The 17,632-nt window shown below is 45.8% G+C and overlaps 1 protein-coding gene across 1 annotated transcript in view; it reads right to left on the minus strand.

Moving 5' to 3' along the window:
• Positions 1 to 17,632, minus strand: part of SLC1A1 (solute carrier family 1 (neuronal/epithelial high affinity glutamate transporter, system Xag), member 1) — a 77,984-nt gene that overhangs the window by 17,294 nt on the left and 43,058 nt on the right. Inside the window, exons 3-6 of the mRNA XM_006881366.1 lie at positions 7,619 to 7,711; positions 6,458 to 6,572; positions 4,125 to 4,167; positions 1,216 to 1,314 (exon numbers count right to left, since the gene is read on the minus strand). Coding sequence (XP_006881428.1) covers positions 1,216 to 1,314; positions 4,125 to 4,167; positions 6,458 to 6,572; positions 7,619 to 7,711 — 350 coding nt within the window. The remainder of the gene's footprint in view (positions 1 to 1,215; positions 1,315 to 4,124; positions 4,168 to 6,457; positions 6,573 to 7,618; positions 7,712 to 17,632) is intronic.

Genomic DNA, 17,632 nt, shown 5'->3' on the forward strand with positions numbered 1-17,632 from the left:
TAAAGATTTCTCATTCTAGACCATTTTAAATTTTTATAGAGAAATTCAGAATCAGGGCACTTTCTGGAGTTATTTTAGCTATTTTTGGATTCACTTTTAAAAAAACAAGGCATTAATAGTGCAGGAAGTCCAAAATATTTACCAACGTGAGCATTTTTGAAAAGGAATTCTACTATCTGTTTTAGCCACAGTGAAGCACACAACGGTCTTCACCACCTGTGCTCCAGGACGGTCAGAAGAACTTCAGGGATATAAAACCTTGTTGACTTTGAGACAAAAGCACTTGCTTATCTGCTTTCTTCGATGACAGGAAGCATTCATGAGTTGAAGAAATCTCGCACATTCCCTGTTCTCTTCCCTGAATTCCTTTCATTATATAGGGATGAGGACAAGAATTATCTATCTATCTATCTATCTATCTATCTATCTATCTATCTATCTACCTACCTACCTACCTATCTATCTATCTATCTATCTATCTACCTACCTCTATATATCTGTCTATATATCTCTCTATCTCTCTATCTATCTATCTATATATCTCTATCTATCTATCTATCTATCTATCTATCTATCTATCTAATCTATCTATGAATCCTTTAAGTTTGTCACCCCAAAAGAAGTAATTAGAACAAATTAGCCAGTTATCTCCCCCTGTGAATCACTTCTTCATTTTATCCTAAGTAAAAACAGCATGAGAGATAGATTCCACACACAGGGAGGTCATATGAGCAGTGCAAATGGCCTGGACATTGGGGTACTCGTTGTATCTAGATATTGTCAGGCAAGCTAGGCTGTGCATATTGTACTGGCTGTTGCATCAGATCTTAAGATTCAGCTGGAGAGCCATGTCTAATTATAAAAAAACAAACGTTAATGGCATTAAGAAGGAGTGCAGTCACTTGGCTTTATTGTGGGGGTCTGGAACTGAACCCACAATATCTCTGAGAGATGCCTCAGTGTATGCATAATGCACAACCTTCCAAAGTCTGACTCACATATGGCCAGAGCGTTCTGGATAAAGAATTGCGGATCTCTCTTCCATCCTTAAAATACAAAGCAGAAAAATCTTAAGATACAAAGCTGTTTCAAGAGATGTTCAACTTTACCAACAGGAAGGTACACGGGTGCGCGGCTCACCCTCCTCCCAGTGTGGGGTTGCTATCTCACATCACAGGGTCTGGGAAGGATGGCAGGAGTAGCAGCAAGTGGTACCTTGGAAATGGCGGTTGTCATGGCAACAGTGATGAGCTCCTCCGTCTCGTTTCTCTCTGGCTCAGTTGTAGTTTGCACCTCTTCCCGCCTGGTTTTGTACTGCAAGTTGTGGAAGAACAAGAACACACATGCAAATATTTTGTAAGCTTCTGAAGTGAAACTACAGGACAAAGGCACTTTATCCAGACAAGCACCACTTCTACTTTTACGTCTGACATTTTTGTGGGAGAGTTTGAAGGTAAGAATCACCGAGTCGTGGAGCCAAAGTGGGATCAGGAAACACAAACCAGGGACCCTACAATCACCATTCAATAATGCCTGAACATCCGCTCAAGTGTATAGTAAAGGACAAGCCTGGCGGGCGCTTAACGCTGAAGAGGGTCTTACTTGTAGACCTGCCCTGGTGGTAAAGGGGTTAAAGCATTGGGATGCTAACAGAAAGGCTGGTGGATTGAGCCCGTAAGCCTCTGTGGGAGGAAGGTGTGGCCATCTGCTTACATTACAGACGTGGAAGCCTCTACAGGACTGTCAGGAATGGGAATTATTCACCCTCAATGTGTGTGTGTGTGTGTGTGAGAGATAGACACACACACACACAGAGTTGACACATCCTGGAGTCCCTGGATGATGCAAATGATTAATGAGTTGGACTGTTAAATGCAAGGTTGGAAGTTCAAGTCCACCCAGAGGAGCCACGGAAAATCCTATGGAGCACAGTTCACAGTTCTACCTGATGTGCACATTGGGGCCATAAGCCTGGGTCAAATGGTGCAGCGGTTCTCTTCAGTCATTTCTGTTGTCTCTGTTGTTTTTCTGCATTTATATTTGTGTAACGTATATGTATACATGTAACAAAACATTTCAACCATTTGTACAGACATGATTCAGTCACATGAACGGCATCCAACCAGGCTGCAGTCAACTTGATGGCAACTAGCAACTTTGAGGAACTGTCATCATTTATTAACTATCCATTTTTATCACCCTTAACAAAAACTCTTCTTCTGGGTCAAAACCACACCTCCACACTTATAACTGCAGTCACCAAGGACTTAAACAATCCTCAAGATAGAGTGGATCTGTGGGCCTTGAGCACTGCGTTTTTAAAGCTTTATCTGAAAACAGACACTCATTAAGATGGGTGAAAGGAGAGACACTTGTAAAACACACAGATGGTCAGATGCTGTGCGCTGGTGAAACCACAGGGGATGACTGACGGGCTGAAAACCCAGTATGCTTCAGGAACTTTCACTCAAATCACAACTGAAAAAAGTATTTATCTCAGTGGGATCCAGTGCGAGCTCTGGTGGCACGGCGAGTTATCTGTGGCACGGTTAACTAACAAGCTGGTGGTTCGAATCAATAAGCTGCTTTGAGAAAGAAATATACAGCTGAGCGCTATCCTGTTGCAAAGCTTGACAGCCTTGGGCATGCAGTGGAGGGACCTGGTGAACGAGACTCAATCTGATGGCAGTGGATGTCTTCTGGAGGAGGTAGGAGTTGTGATGAGGTCACACTGACTATACCAACTTGAGGATTAGACCAGAGTCCTGGGGGGGGGGGGCAAGCTGACGTGAACAAGGGAGGAATAACTCAGAAAAGGAGGGTCAGGACAGCTGCACAACGTGAAGAATGTTAACGCATGTCACTGAATGGTCCACGTGGGAGCTGCTGAATCGGTGTGTACTCTCCTATCAATAACTAAAGAAAAGAAATGCTATAACCCTCTGACTGTATGGCTGTTCCATACCAGCAATTTTTTTAGGGCTATTCAGTGGGTGAGAGTTCTGTTCATGCCTCCTCCTTGGGCTATTTGGTTCTGTGGGCCTTCAGTGTGGACGGCTAAGAAAGGGCCAGTATATCACGACACTGAGCACGGGTGTCACCCCTGGAGGGCCCTGCCAACACCTCAGACCTTACAAATGACCACTGTGGCTGCTGTATCGCCTCCCCAAGATAGAGGTGGTTCTGTGCTCGGCGAGACGGGCAGGGCGCAACTCAGCTGCCTTTCTGCGAGCCCCACACAGCGGGTTCTGTTCACGTCATTTATGCAAATGGACACAGCTGCCGTGACAGACCCCCGCTGTCTCAATGTGAGCAGGCACACTGCAGAAAGAGGCCTGAAGCAGGAGGTGGGAGGCAGGGAGTGTGAAACTTTCCTAGAGGAAAGAGAATCCTGACTTTATTCTGCAGTTTGCATGGTACTGTTCTGTGGGGTCCCAGCTGGTGCTGGCTGACGTTAAGCTGGTCCCTCGACTCCTCACCTCTATCACCATGGAAACAAACACTGCCTGTCCCACACCCTCCTCCATGATTGTGGGCAGGACCACTGAACCATATGTTTTATTAGCCGACTTTCAGAAGCAAATCACAGGCCTTTCACCCTGCTGGGTCTTGGTCTTAAAGCGCCACAGCAACTTATGTTTCCACGGACTGGCTGGTGCACTGACTAGGAATCGAACCTGTGTCGTATGCATAAAAGGCAAGAGTTCTTTCACTGCCCCACCACTGTTCACAGAGCCCCAGTGACGTGGACATGATAGTTAAGACCCTATCTCAGGAGTCCCATGCACAGCAACCCTGCCACATGCTGATTTCCTAACACCAGAGGGAAGAGAACCTAACCTTCATGGACACACAATGCATCTACAATGACAGATGCAGGAGGCCGTATTTAGAAAACCGTCCCCAAGAGCAGACTCTTGACCCTGTCCATTTGAGCCTGCAGAGAAGAAAGGAGACCAGGGTAAGCTGAAAGGAGTTCTAGGAAACTCTTCATGAACGACCATGCTTCCTGCTGCCATTGTGGACAAGCCATCTCCATGTCCTGGGTCAAAACAGAAAAAACAAAAACTGATCTGCTAAAACAAAGAGGGCAGTTACTAGAAAGCAAAAGCCTTTCACCTTACCTGCTGGAAGCAGGCTTGGACAAGGTTCTCCGGGAACATGTTCCTGTTGGAGACATGAAAAGCAGTATTACCTCAGGGTCAGACCCAGCACACTGTCACACCCAACACGCTGTGAGAAAGTACATCGTACAGAACCAGAATTTTTATTTTCTCCCCACTCCCTCCGCTTCCCTGTTGCACAAAACTTCCCCATGTTAAGATTTCTTTTTTCCCGTTGAGCTTCAAGCAGCATTGGACGCTTTCCTGCCCACTCTTCACTTAACTGACTCACCAAGGGATAACCCTGGGGAATAAATAACTTGTTTTTCTCGCTGAAGCAGCTCACTGACTGTGAACAATCAGACACAAGACAATTCTCCAACAGGCTCACCCATTTGTTTTCATCAGTGAGGACACACATTAACCAAGAGTCCACTGCCCATCTCCAAATTCTTTACACCCAATGTCAACATCATCATAATTATGAGATTTAATGAAAAAGGAAACCTATGTACCACACGATGCAAAGGAAGCTGTGGTTCTACAAAACCGAAGCAAAACACAGAGACTCCACATAGACAAGTCCATGTGAGTCTGAGTTAAATACAGGGAAAGTGACTTCAGTACAAACAACACAAAAAACACAAACTGGAAGGGTTTGGTACTCGCGGTTGTATTTTGTGGTGTGGGTTTGTTTTTGTTTTTTTTAAAATTTCTAAAGTTTTCTTTGTTCTGCCTTATGGAAGAGGAACCTGAAAATCATAAAGGATGGATTTACAAGGGCTGTTGGTGCAACAGAAATGACAGGGAATTAACTCAAACTGTAATCAATTAGCATCCTGCAAACCAACTGGCAAATAAAAATGCCCTTAAGGTGGAGGAAAAAATCAAATGGGCAGTGTCTGGGTCATTTTGTCACGATTCTTTGCTTGCTTTGTCCTCTTCTGGTCACGGACCAGCCTCCTGCACCAGCTGCTTCAGGTAAGGTGACCTCTCCAGTGTATTAAAAACCCTGCAGGCAGGCTTGCCCTGACCATGCATGAGACATCTTACAGACGCGGTGTGTCTTACAAACTGTAAATCTGTGGCAACCTGGCATCAAGCTAGGCTATCGGCACCATTTTTCCAACAGCATGTGCTCTCTCTTCGTCTCTGTGGCACATTTTGGCGATTCTTGTACTACCTCAAACTTCTTCACGATGCTGTTACATACCTCATAGACTACAGAAGACTATTAACATAACTTCTATGTGCCCTGATGTAAAGAGAGCAAGGATAGTGTGGAGACAGTCCTATCTGACTTTTATCAACTTCACCAAGGGGAAACGTCCCTGTCAACAACATCCACAACAAGAAACTCATTCCAATGAAGTCAGACCTGCTTGCCATACTCCTGCACCTCTTTCTATTCCAACACTAATCTTACTGTTCTACTGGGTCCAAAATCCATTGCAGTAGCTCATAGACCACACAGAAGCATATTATTCAGGTTGGTAGCACATACACTCAAGTCAGCATGGCTTCTGACATGTGCTCCCAGGCATCTCAGCCTTCAGCCTCATGGCTTGACGGTTACAAGGCTCCTGACAGTTATGGCTTTGCCCTCTAGTCCTCCATGAAACTTGGGCCAAGGCTCGTAGCTCTAGGTCATGGAGTAGTCGTCCCAAAGTCAGCTCCGTATCATCTAGGGTCTCTGGTTCTCTGCTGCTGCTGCTCTTGTAGGACTGGCTGGATCAAGAACTCTGGACCTGAAGGGTGCACAGCATTCTCCTGCCGCTTCTTTGCTGGTGGGGCAGTTCTCAAATTCGCCTGTGAATCTACTCAATTTCATCACGAGATTAGCCAATCCCCTGTGGATAGACTACACACCCTTTCACATATTCCTGTTCATCCACAAGGTAAAGCCCAAAGCAATGTCTGGGAAAGCAATAAACCCTTAACATCGTGCCTGGAAACTAAAAAATCATGGGGCCCACTTTATGGTGATAATCTCTTTATTGTTGTGGAACCTGCAGTATCTCTGAGGTCAGCCTTTGCTCAGCTCTGAGGCCCCAGCCCCCCTGACAGACAGCAGGTACACTTCCAGTACCACTGTCCACTTTCCATCCTGAGGAGTCCACTCTGCCCATTTCCTCTTCCAAAGAACCCTGTCACAAGATCCATCGGGCACTTCCATGCCCCCTTTGGAACTGCAGCTTGGCAAACAGGACAGATTTAATTTACAGAGCCCCTGAAAACGGAAATGTAGTATAATAAAAAAAAAAAAAACCAAGAGGAAGTTCAAGGTGGCAGTCAATCACTGGACCTTGAGTCGTCCATGGACTGCCCAGGTAGAGGGTGCGAAGAACACTCACCTGATCAGGTCCAGCATGGCGTCCACTGTGCTGACTTCAGGGGTGCTGCCCACCCGGTCAATATCATCCACTTTCTGCGTGACTCCAGGCTTGATGCTCACCACCAGCACAACTCCTGTGGCCAAGACAGCCTCATGGAGCATGACAAAGCTTCTAGAGACCCTGGGCACCTCTCACACATCCCTCTCGGAACCAGCAGGTTCAGTGAGACCAGGCAGGACTGAGGCAGGTGGGCCACCTCTAGCTCGGCAGGGACAGCATGGTGGGACAAAGCAACACCATGACAGCCACCCATGGGCCAGCAGAGCCTCAGCTGGGGGACAGGCACATGGTTACCAGCAATACTAAGACCCCAAGGGCCAGCCAAGGTTCAGGTGGAATCCCCTTCTCAGTGCTGTCAAGTTTAAGCAAACTCATTTGGCTTCAGAGGGTCTAAATCTCAGGGGAAGAGACCGTCCACCTTTCTCTTTTCAAGCTGCTGGTGATTCTTACCAACAGAGAGGTACGGCCTTTGAGTCACAGCACAAGTCCCTGTGGACCATGCCACCAGGGCTCCCGTGGGACCTCACAGACAGGCAGTCTTAATTCTTTTTCCCTTATCAATGACAAGGCAGAAGGAAGTCTTTGCTTTCAAAATTTATTTTATTTTTTAAATGAAAAGACTGCATCCCAGCATTCCTTCCGGAAACATCTGCTAACCAGCACATTTTCTTCTGGTTCTGAGACCATCCATTTCCCATCCCAAGGGATCTGTCCACTGTCTTTCTTTAACTATCCTGGCTTTCCTCCCAAGAGTCACTTAGAACAAGTCTTATCTTCCACCCCAGGGGACCTGTCCACTGTCTCTCTGTAACTTCATCCTGGCTATCTTTCTGAGGGCCACACAGAGCAAACCTCATCTTCCTGCCATGACGGAGGCCTTGAGACACCTAGAAATCTGTGTTCTGTGTGACTTGGGGGTGTGGGGTAGGAAGAACGAAGGGGCTACTGGGAGAGAGTCTTCTAGAACAGAAGCTGCCATAGTGATCTGCCTGCGTTCCTGTCAGGTGGGGTGGGATGATTACCAGAACAAAACGAAACACTGCATTTATAAAGCCCCATTGTTTCCGAATGAAAAGTTACAATTCTCGAGAGGAATAAGGGTTCAGAAAGGCACTGTACCTAGAATCACAGCAATGGCGGTGGTGCAGAAATAATAGAGGACGGCCCGCAGCCCAATCTTCCCGGATACGTTGGAATCCAGCGCCGCCACACCTGGAGGGGCAGTCAAAGGGGATGCATTTGTAGATGATCCACTCAGGACTGAGACGAGCTATCCTGCCACACGGACCCTGCACACCAGGTGAGCCACAGCTAGACCTCAGTGCTGACTTTCGTATGTTCAAGGTGTGAAAGAAAAAGCCAAGAGCTGCTCGCTGCACCTCCTCTGCCTGCCTCACACATTTTAAAAGGAGAGCAGACAATTCTCAAAGGAAGCACTCCAAATTCCAAGCACAGGATGCAGAGTGGGAAGCCCACAGGGGCTGCCAGGCTGGTGGACTCTGGGCTTTCTTGGGGACAGTCATGAAACACGGCCATGAGGATTTTTGTTAAGATTGTTGTGAGATTTTGTGAAGCTTACAACCAGGAGAGAATAAAACAGATGAACGGGATCTTCTACAAATCAAATCTCTAGTCACATCAATGTTCAACAGGGCAGCAAACAGCAATACTTAGGGCACGTGGCCAGGAGGGACCAGTCCTTGATGAAGGACATCGTGCTCAGAAAGATGGGAGTGACCACGCAGGAGAGGGAGACCATAGATGAGTTACGCATTTTATGTAGGACAACGATCTGGAACAAGAGGTGCACTGCGGTGTGGGCTGGGGAGAGGGAACGGAAGCAGGGGAGAAAATGGGCAACAATGAATAAAAGAAAAACAAAGAAAAATTAACAACAAAGTCTTATTGACTGAAACATAGAAAATATGCCCAAATTATGAAAAATGTGATTTTGCGAGTTACATCACTCAATTCCCTTTTAGAAAAATTCCTTTTGGAACCTGTCATCAGGAAAAGTTTATCTTGAAGAATGACCACAGTTCTGTTATCACACAATGAGAATCTTACAACTCAAGATTGTTCCCCTTTTTGCCTTTCCTGCTAGGAAGCTCAGTCAGCTAAAAAATAAACTTGCATGTTTGACTATAAAAGCAAATGTATGTTCATTAATGTAAAGATGAAAAAAATTTTATTTCATCAGTTATGCTTAATGTTCTGGGGAATTTTCTTTAGGGTTTTCTTTGTACATTTTTGTCAACATGGCTGAAATAATTTCTAGCTTTTAATCCTCTCTCTTTTTAATACTGTCTTTTAAGCATTTTTTTCCTCATCATTAAATATTCACCCTGCAGATAAATGTAATGGCTACATAATTTTCTGTGCTATGGCTGTACCATAACGTATTTAATTATTCACTTAGTGCTGGATCTTTAGATAGTTCCAGGGCCAAATTCAATAATAAATCACAGTAATTTCATTATCCATCCTGGCTAGTATACTTCCTTCCTCTTTTCATGATTTTCAAATTGCTTCCACATTAATGACACTATTATAGCTTTGACTGCAAGATGCCTGATAATGTCTATTTGAAAAAAAGGCAGAAGATAAGTCTCCCAGACCCAGGTAATTTAAGAGTCTTATCAGGACAGTGGTGGTTCAGTCAGTGGTAGAATTTACAGCTTCCATGCGGGAGACCTGGGTTCAACCACCAGCTGAAGCACCTAATATACAGTCACAGCCTGGCAGAGAGGTTTATGTGTTGCTAGGATATGGAAGAGACTTGGGAACCCACTTTGAAAAATCAGCCAATGAAGACTCCATGGATTACAAGTTCTGATCCAACTGTGCACAGCTGCCATCAGTCAGGGTCTGGGTTTAATTCAGCAGCAGCTAACAACAACAACAACAACAACAGCTATACTGTTAGATCTACTTTCTGGTTTTTGGTGGCCAACAAAATGACAGAGTGTTTTGTGGACTTGACAGATTTCTTACAAAGCCATGGAGAGAGCACTGGCTGTGTTAAATGCAAAAAGCCCACATCCCTCCTTGGTGGAAAACACCGTCAGGCTTCCAGGGCTGGATGTACATCTTTATGGAAGAAGGAGCTTCTGATGTTTTGGCTAGCAGTTCATCACATGACCACCATCCCACCAGGGCCACACACCACAGCTGTAGTTACGTGCTATTGCGTCAACCACTTCTCATAGTGACCCTATGAACGGTGGATCTGAACCCTGCCGTATCCTGTGCCATCCTCATCATCTGACACACCTGAGCCCACAGTCACTGTGTCGGTCCATCTCTTCGAGAACCTTCCTCTCTTTTGCCCAAGTTCCACTTCTCTGAGCATAGTGTCCTCCTCCAACGAAAAGCCCCTCCTAACAGCCTGCCCACAGTACGTGAGATGAAGTTTCACCATCCTTGCCTCCAGGGAGCCCCTTGGTTGTAGCTTTTCCATAAGATACTGGTTTTCCCCCATAAATGCAGCTGAACAATGCTGCTTTCTGATTGGTCAGCCCCTCCAGGATTCAAGCTGAGAAACAACCTCATCATTTTTCAGCAAGCTGTCATTTTGAGGTTTCAGATCATAACCTAGCTGATTTTTTTTTAAATGCGAATGTGATTTTTAGTTAAACGATGGTCACATTTCTATTTTAAAGGTTTGGTGGGAAATTACAATAGGGATGTTTGCTGTTTCCAAAGTCTGAGGTGCAAGGTAGCAGGAAAGATGAGGAGGATGTTATGTGGGAAGGAGCCCTGGAGGAGTAGTGCATTGTGTACTAACCGAAGGTTGACAGTTCAACTCCAGGAGCTTCTCCAAGGAAGAAAGATGGACAGTCTCCTCCACAGAAGTTGGACGGAGGGTGATCATGATTCAGAACTGACAAGACAGCAGTAGACTGGATTTATGTTTTGACTGCAATGCAGCCCAAGGCCAAGGACACAAACCTTGCATGCACAAAGATCTACCATTAGGAGGCACAGGCGGCTTTTAATCTGCTTCCCACACTTCACAAAGGCAAATCTGTGGCAAAGGATCTGTTTAAAACACTAAAGAGCAGATCTTCACCCTGAAACCCACAGCGTCCCTTTTCAGCAGGAAGTAGCTAAGAGAATACACCATCCCCTTTTCCTTATGACTCAGGGTGAAGTCTCTCTCAGGGAGGAGTGATAGGGAATGGCAAAGGACACAGTGACAAAGAAGATTAATCAGAACTGGCTTTGACAAGCACTGTGGCATTTGGACAAGAACAAACTGGGAGGAGGGTAGAGAGAATGGTGCAACAATGAATGAATGGAAACCCAAAATCTCTGTAAATGTTTATGAAAATTAATAAAATATAATTATAGGGGAAAAAAAACACTAAAGAGCAAAGATGTCACCTTACGGACTAAGGTGCATCTAACCCAATCCATGGTATTTTCCATTGCCTTACATGCATGAGAAAGTTGAACAATGAATGAAGATAAGTGAAGAAGAACTGATGTACTGGAATTGTGATCGCAGTGAAGATTCCTGTCAATTACCATGGACTGCAAGAACACACAGATCTGTGCTGGAAGAAATACAGCCAGGCTGTTCCTCAGAAGTAAGGATGATGAGATGTCTTCTCTAGTATGAGTGTGTTATCAGCAAGGGGCAGACCCTGGAGAAGGGTACCATGCTTGGAAAATAGAGGATCAGTGAAAAAGAGAAAGGCCCACATAGAGATGGCCTGTGAGCCAGGGCTGAGGATGGCACAGATCAGACAGGGATTCATTCCAGAGCCACTGTGATCCAGACAGACGTGATGAGAGGAACAATCTCACACTCTCAAAGCCCCGCCCACCTCCTCAACTGCTGGGGGGTGGGGGGGATGAAGCTCCCCCCACGACTGTACCAACAAGATGCACTAGAAAAGCCCCAAAGGAAAGTGCTAATTGTCCTGATGACAGAACCAGCCATTTCTCACTGGAAAGACACCAGGCCTCTGGCTGTGGACGGCGCCCAGGGACATGAGCATTCCCAGGGAACGTCAGGGAACAGAGCTCATCAGCGGTCCCTCAGGATGCAGGAAAGGTTGCTCACCACGCTCCAGACGAGATCAGTGATGTCCACCTGCTGGATACACTGCACCAGTCACACCCTGGCATGACCCTGATACAGATGCCAGCCTGTGGGGAAAATGGCACTGCCTTTACAGATGGTAAAACAATTATAATAACAAGTATGCAAGGAGCAAGAACTCATCAATAAATAGGAGCCTTTCATATTTTCTTTACATCTCTAAGAGAAAGAATAAGCAACCACTGAAATACAGGCTGCATTTACTTGGGCTACAAGCAAGATCTGTTCCTAAGTATGTCTTTAGTCAAGTTTGTGGGGAAGAAAAAGTGTATTCTTTAGACTTTAGTGTTAAGAAAAGGCTTGAAGACTTTTCAATGATTTAAAAGCGACAAATGCAGCAAAGGGAAGGTGACTGTGATGCATCTCGTGTGAACAGGGGTCAGTGCAAAGCTCTAACTCCTACTGTGGGTAAGGTGGTTAGTTGCTAACCAACACTGACTACGCCATGGACTGCTGAAGGAACCAAGAAATCTTGGAATAAATACAGCGAGATTGTTCCCTTGAAGCAAGGATGGTGGGCTTGGGAGCACATACTTCGGGCAAGTTACCAGGGCGGTCTGTCCCCAGAAAAGAACATGCACAGAGAAGTGGACAGTCAATAAATGAGAGAAAGCCCCTCAACAAGATGCACTGAGACACTGCAAACGGTGGGCTGACACACAGCTGTGTCTGTGAGGATGGCACGGGATCGGGCGGGGTTTTGTTCTGTCGTAAACAAGGTCCCTCTGAGTCAGGGGTGACCACTGGACACCTAACGATAATGACAACACCAACAGGCCAGTGTGAGTTGTCTGTAAACTGAGTTGCATGTAAGTCCAACACAGGTAACCTAGGGATTTAAACTGCTTATAGAATTCCTAGGTACTTTTGAGGTTATAAAGGTGCCTTTTCAATTCAGAACTCAGAACACTATTTGGGTAACCAATTATAATAATTATCTATAAGCATTAAGTGTGCTGTTATCAGCTGCCAGAGACTCAAGCCCAACTCCCAGGGACCTTACGAATGACAGCACGGAGCGTGCCCAGTCCCCTGCCGTCCTCATGGTCACGTACACTGTTCTGGATACTGTGTCAATCCACAACATCAAAGGTCCTTCCTGGCCTGTTCTTCACCAAGCACGATGGGTTTCCTCCAGTGCCTGACCCCTCCTGATGATGTGCCCAAAGCCAACGACACAGACAATCTGTGTTGTGATCCGCAAGGGTTTAGAGGGCTAATTTTGAGAAGTAGAACATCAGACCTTTCTTCTTAGTTTGTCTTGTGGAAGCTCCATTAAGACCTGCCCATCATGGGCGACCCTGCTGGCATCTAAAGGACTTGTGGCCTAGTCTTCAGTCTCATAGCAACACAGAGGCCACCACGACATGAGACGGGGGGAGAGGGGGGGAGAAAGAAGAAGGGGGGCATCTAAAGGACTTGTGGCCTAGTCTTCAGTCTCATAGCAACACAGAGGCCACCACGACATGAGACGGGGGGAGGGGAGGGGAGAAAGAAGAAGGGGGGGTAGAAAGGGCTAGGGAGAGGGGGAGGGAGAGAGAGAGAGAGAATGAATGAATGAGAGAATATGAATGAACGAATTAATAGATACCAGGACAAGACTAGAAAATCATCAGTTTCACAGAATTCTGAGTAATAAGCAAAGCACTTAAAAAGCTAATTTCTCCAGATACACTGTCCTTTAGTTACGTTGAATTTAAGCAAGGGAGACCACAGAAGAAATGATGCCTGTGAATGAAGGTGCGGATGAAGGATACTGACCACACCATGAACTGCCAGAGGGAACAAATCCATCGTGGAAGAACATCTGCAGAACGCTCTCTGGCAGAAGGACCGTGAGACAACTTCTCACGAACTGTGTGAGTGTTCCCAGGAGGGACCAGCTCCTGGAGAAAGACATCAGACTGGCTCTCCAAGAAGGATCAGGAACCCCCAGGAGTAGGGCTGGTCCAGCGGCTGCACTGACCAGGAGGATAAGGCAGGACCAGACGGCACTTCATTCTGTTGGAAGTGGGGTCTCCGATGGAATTCACTTGCCAGCACCTAATGGTGGCGGCAGCAGCAGCCACTGCTGCTGAGAGCAGCCCAATGTCAAGCTCACGGGCGGCCACATCACTGTCCCTGCGATGAGGTTTTATGCCTTTTCAGGCTTTCCTTCCAACAGGCAAGCAAATGAGATCTCCGGGGGTAACTGCAGCATATGCTAATATGTCTAATTTCTCTGAACGATTTGACCAGAGGCTGCTGTCTCTGCTTCTACTCCAGGACCCAGCTGGCAAGAAAGTGCATCATAGTAATGAGCTTCGTGGTGGAAAGATCTTAAGCAAATCTGCCCAGGGAGGAGGCTGCCAAGCCCTTTGCAGAGGATGGTGGGGTTTATCTCCCAACCCTCTGTCCCTCTGAACTGTGGTGTTGCAGAAAATTGCTGAATATCCCACGGACGGCCAAAAGGACAAACAGATACGCCTTGGAGAAGGTGCAGCTAGAGTGCTCCTTAGAGGCAAAGATGATGAAGCTCTGTCTCACATACTTGGGGCGTGCTGCTAAGAGAGGGTACCCTTGGAGAGGAACACTATGCTTGAGAAGGTGGAAGGAGGGCAAAGGAGCGGAAGAACCTCAAGCCGGTAGACTGACCCAGTGACCGCTGGAGTGCACTTGAGTGTGTCAGAGAGTGTGAGGCTGGCGCAGGACAGGGCAGGGTTTAGATCTATCGTTTATAAGGTTGCAATGAGTCACACTTGACGACACACAACCACCTCTCTCTCAGCCCTGCGATGTCCCTGGACGTGGAACGTGCTGATTTAAGCCAGCCTTCTCACTTTTCTACCTCTACTCCTTTGACTCCCAGGGCTTCAGTGATGGGGTGAAGTGGACCCCACAGCTAGGCCCTTTGACAATATGAACTCTCTGTTGGGGCTGAGGTGGTGGTCACCTTAGAGGGAGGGAATATTTGCTTAAAAACAGCTTGATCTCTGAAATAGGAACAAAGACTATGGAGGGACACAAATGGTTAAATGGTTTCTTTTGTACCACAAAAGCTAGGCAGTTCAAATCCACCCAGCAGCACTATGGAAGAAAGGCGTGGTATGCTGCTTCCATGAAAGAATAAAATCAAATCCACCACTGCCTGTCCAGGGACCCTCCAGGATGGCACCCGACTGCCCACTGGGCTTCCCAGGCCCGGCTCTTTAAGGAAGCCGACTGCCACAATCTTCTCTTGTTGAACAACTGGAGGGTTTGAACTGTCCACCTTGTGATTAGTTTTTATGCTGTTGTTACATTATGCTGTTGCCACTGAGTCAGAACCAACTCACCAGTGGGTTTTTAGAAGCAGTACATTGCACCAGAGAGACTGTCCTTCTTTTGCTGTGGGAGCAGTTGGTGGATTAGAACCACATGCCTGTGCCTTGGTAGCACAGTTCCTTCCCCACTAGGCTGCCAGAGCTCCTTTAGTTAGTAGGTAAGTGCTTAACTGCTGCATCATCAGAGCTCCTTCTGAAAAGCTTCCAGTCAAAAGACAACCCCACAGAGCACGCCAGCTCTGCAACTCTTGGGTCACCATGGACCAGAACAGGAGCTGACAGCAATAGATTTATTTGCTTTTGGTTCATAGGAATGTCTCAGAACTCCAAACAACCATGACATCCTGGATCATTCAAACACTCTATGTTCCAACAACAGAAAACTATTATTACTGTAAGATGATGATGATGACAGATGATGATGGGCACTCTGCCCACAGAGCAGTGACCACATCAAAGGCATCTGTACCTTTAAGTCCTACAATTGTGCTTGAGTGAATGGTGACATATAGTGACCTTGTGAACAATGGATCTGAATCTTGCCCTGTCCTGTGCTGTCCTCATTATCTCTGACACACTTGACCCCACTGTTACAGTCACTGTATCAGTCTACCTTGTTGAGGGTCTTCCTCTCTTACACTGACTTTCCACCTTTCCAAGCATGAAGTCATTCTCCAAGGACTGGCCCCTTCTGACAAGATGCCCTAAGTATGTGAGACCAAGTTTCACCATCCTTGCTTCTAAGGAGTACTCTGGTCTCACTTTCTCCAAGATAGATCTATTTGTTTTCTTGGAAGTCTATGGGATACGTATTACTTTTTTTCAACACCGTAACTCAACAGCATCAATTCTTCTTCCGTCATCCTTATTCACTAACTTTCAGATGCATAGCAAGTAGCTAAGAAGATCATACTTGGACCAGGTGCACCTTAGTTTTTAAACTGATATCATCGTTCTTTGGCATTTTTAGAAGTCCCCAACAGCTGATTTTCCCAATGCAACATGTCTTTTGATTTCTTGACTGCTGGTACCAATGTCTTGATTTTGGATCCAAGTAAGATGAAATAATTGACAACTTTAATTTTATCTCCATCTGTCATGATGTTGCTTATTGGCTCAATGGTGAGGATTTTTGTTTTCTCAATGTTGAGAAGTAATCTGTATCAAATGCCATAGTTTTTGATCTTCTGCAGCAAGTGCTTCAAGTCCTCTTCATTTTCAGCAAGTGTTATCTGCATAATCAGGCTGTTGACGAATCTTCCTCAGATCCTCATGCTGTATTCTTTTTCACTGAGTCCAGCTTCTCAAATTATTTTCTCAGCACACAGAATGAGTAAGTATGGAGAAAGAAAACAGCCCTGATGCACACCTTTTTGATTTTAAACCACGGGTGTCCCCTTTCTCCGTTCGGACAACAGTATCTTGGTCTAGTTATAGGTTTTCCATGAGCACAATTAATTGTTCTGGGATTCCTATTCTTCTTAACCTGAGTCATAATTTGCAATGATTCACACAATGAAATGCCTTTTCATAGTCAATAAAACACAAATAGATATTTTTGTGATAGTCTCTGCTTTCAGGGAAGATCCATCTGACATCAGCAATTACATACCTGCTGTTATGACCTCTTCTAAATCCACTTAAATGTCTGGTAGTTCTCTGTCAATGTACTAATTGGAGAATCTTAAGCAAGATTTTGCTTGTATATGATATTAATGATGCTGTTTGATAATTTCTACATTCTGTTGGATCACCTTTTTATGGGCATAGGAATAAATAGGCATCTCTTCCAGTCAGTTGGCCAGGTAGCCACTTCCCAGATATCTTGGCACAGTCTGGTGAGCGTGTCCAAGGCTGCATCTGTTGACTGTTACTCTGGCTGTCTGTTGCCTCCGGGGTGACTATGACTCATGGTGACCCCATGTGCACAGAGTAGACAAGTTCCACAGTATTTTCAAAGCTGTAGCCTTTGGGAAGCAGAAATCCAGGCCTTTCTTTACCAGGACCATGGGGCCAATCTGAACTGTCAGCCTTTTTTTTTACAGATGCATATCCATGTTTACCGCTGTGTTATTCACAACAGCAGAGGTGGAAGCAACCCAAGGGCCCCTAAACAAACAAATGGATAGAAAAACTATCCACATGGATATGGTACATCCACACAATGCCACACAGCCCTGGAAAATAATGACATAGTAAAACATCTTATAATGTGGGGGAGCCTTGAGGATGTCATGCTAAGTGAATGACCTGTCAGCCTGTCAGTAGTAGTCAGGGACTTAATTGTGTGGCATCTCAGGACGCAATAACTTGATGAAAACGAAGCCAAAGCACCAACACGTACTGCCTTTGGGCCAGTTCCGACTCTCAAGCTCTCAGAGGCTGTCATCTTAATGGGAAGAGTCTACCTCCTTTTCCTCCTGTAGAGGCTGGTGGAGTCGAACCACGAACTTCTCAGGTTAGCAGCTACTCTGTAACCCACTAGATCAACAAGGTTCTGTCACAAAACTGGAAGAGGCAGCTTATTATCCTGTTTTCCAGAGAAGCAAGGAAAACAACTCTATACTGTACCAGAGTCACACGCTGGAGGGTGGTGGATCCCAGTTAACACTGAGACCAGGTGGATAGGAAGACTCAATGTTGTGAAAATGGCAATACTACCAAAAGCAATTTACACATTTAATGCAATCCCAATACAAATACCAACCCCATTCTTCAACG

Source organism: Elephantulus edwardii, unplaced genomic scaffold (genome assembly GCF_000299155.1).
Source record: "Elephantulus edwardii isolate Elephantulus edwardi_28Jun2011 unplaced genomic scaffold, EleEdw1.0 scaffold00014, whole genome shotgun sequence".
In the NCBI taxonomy this organism is placed as follows: Eukaryota; Metazoa; Chordata; class Mammalia; order Macroscelidea; family Macroscelididae; genus Elephantulus; species Elephantulus edwardii.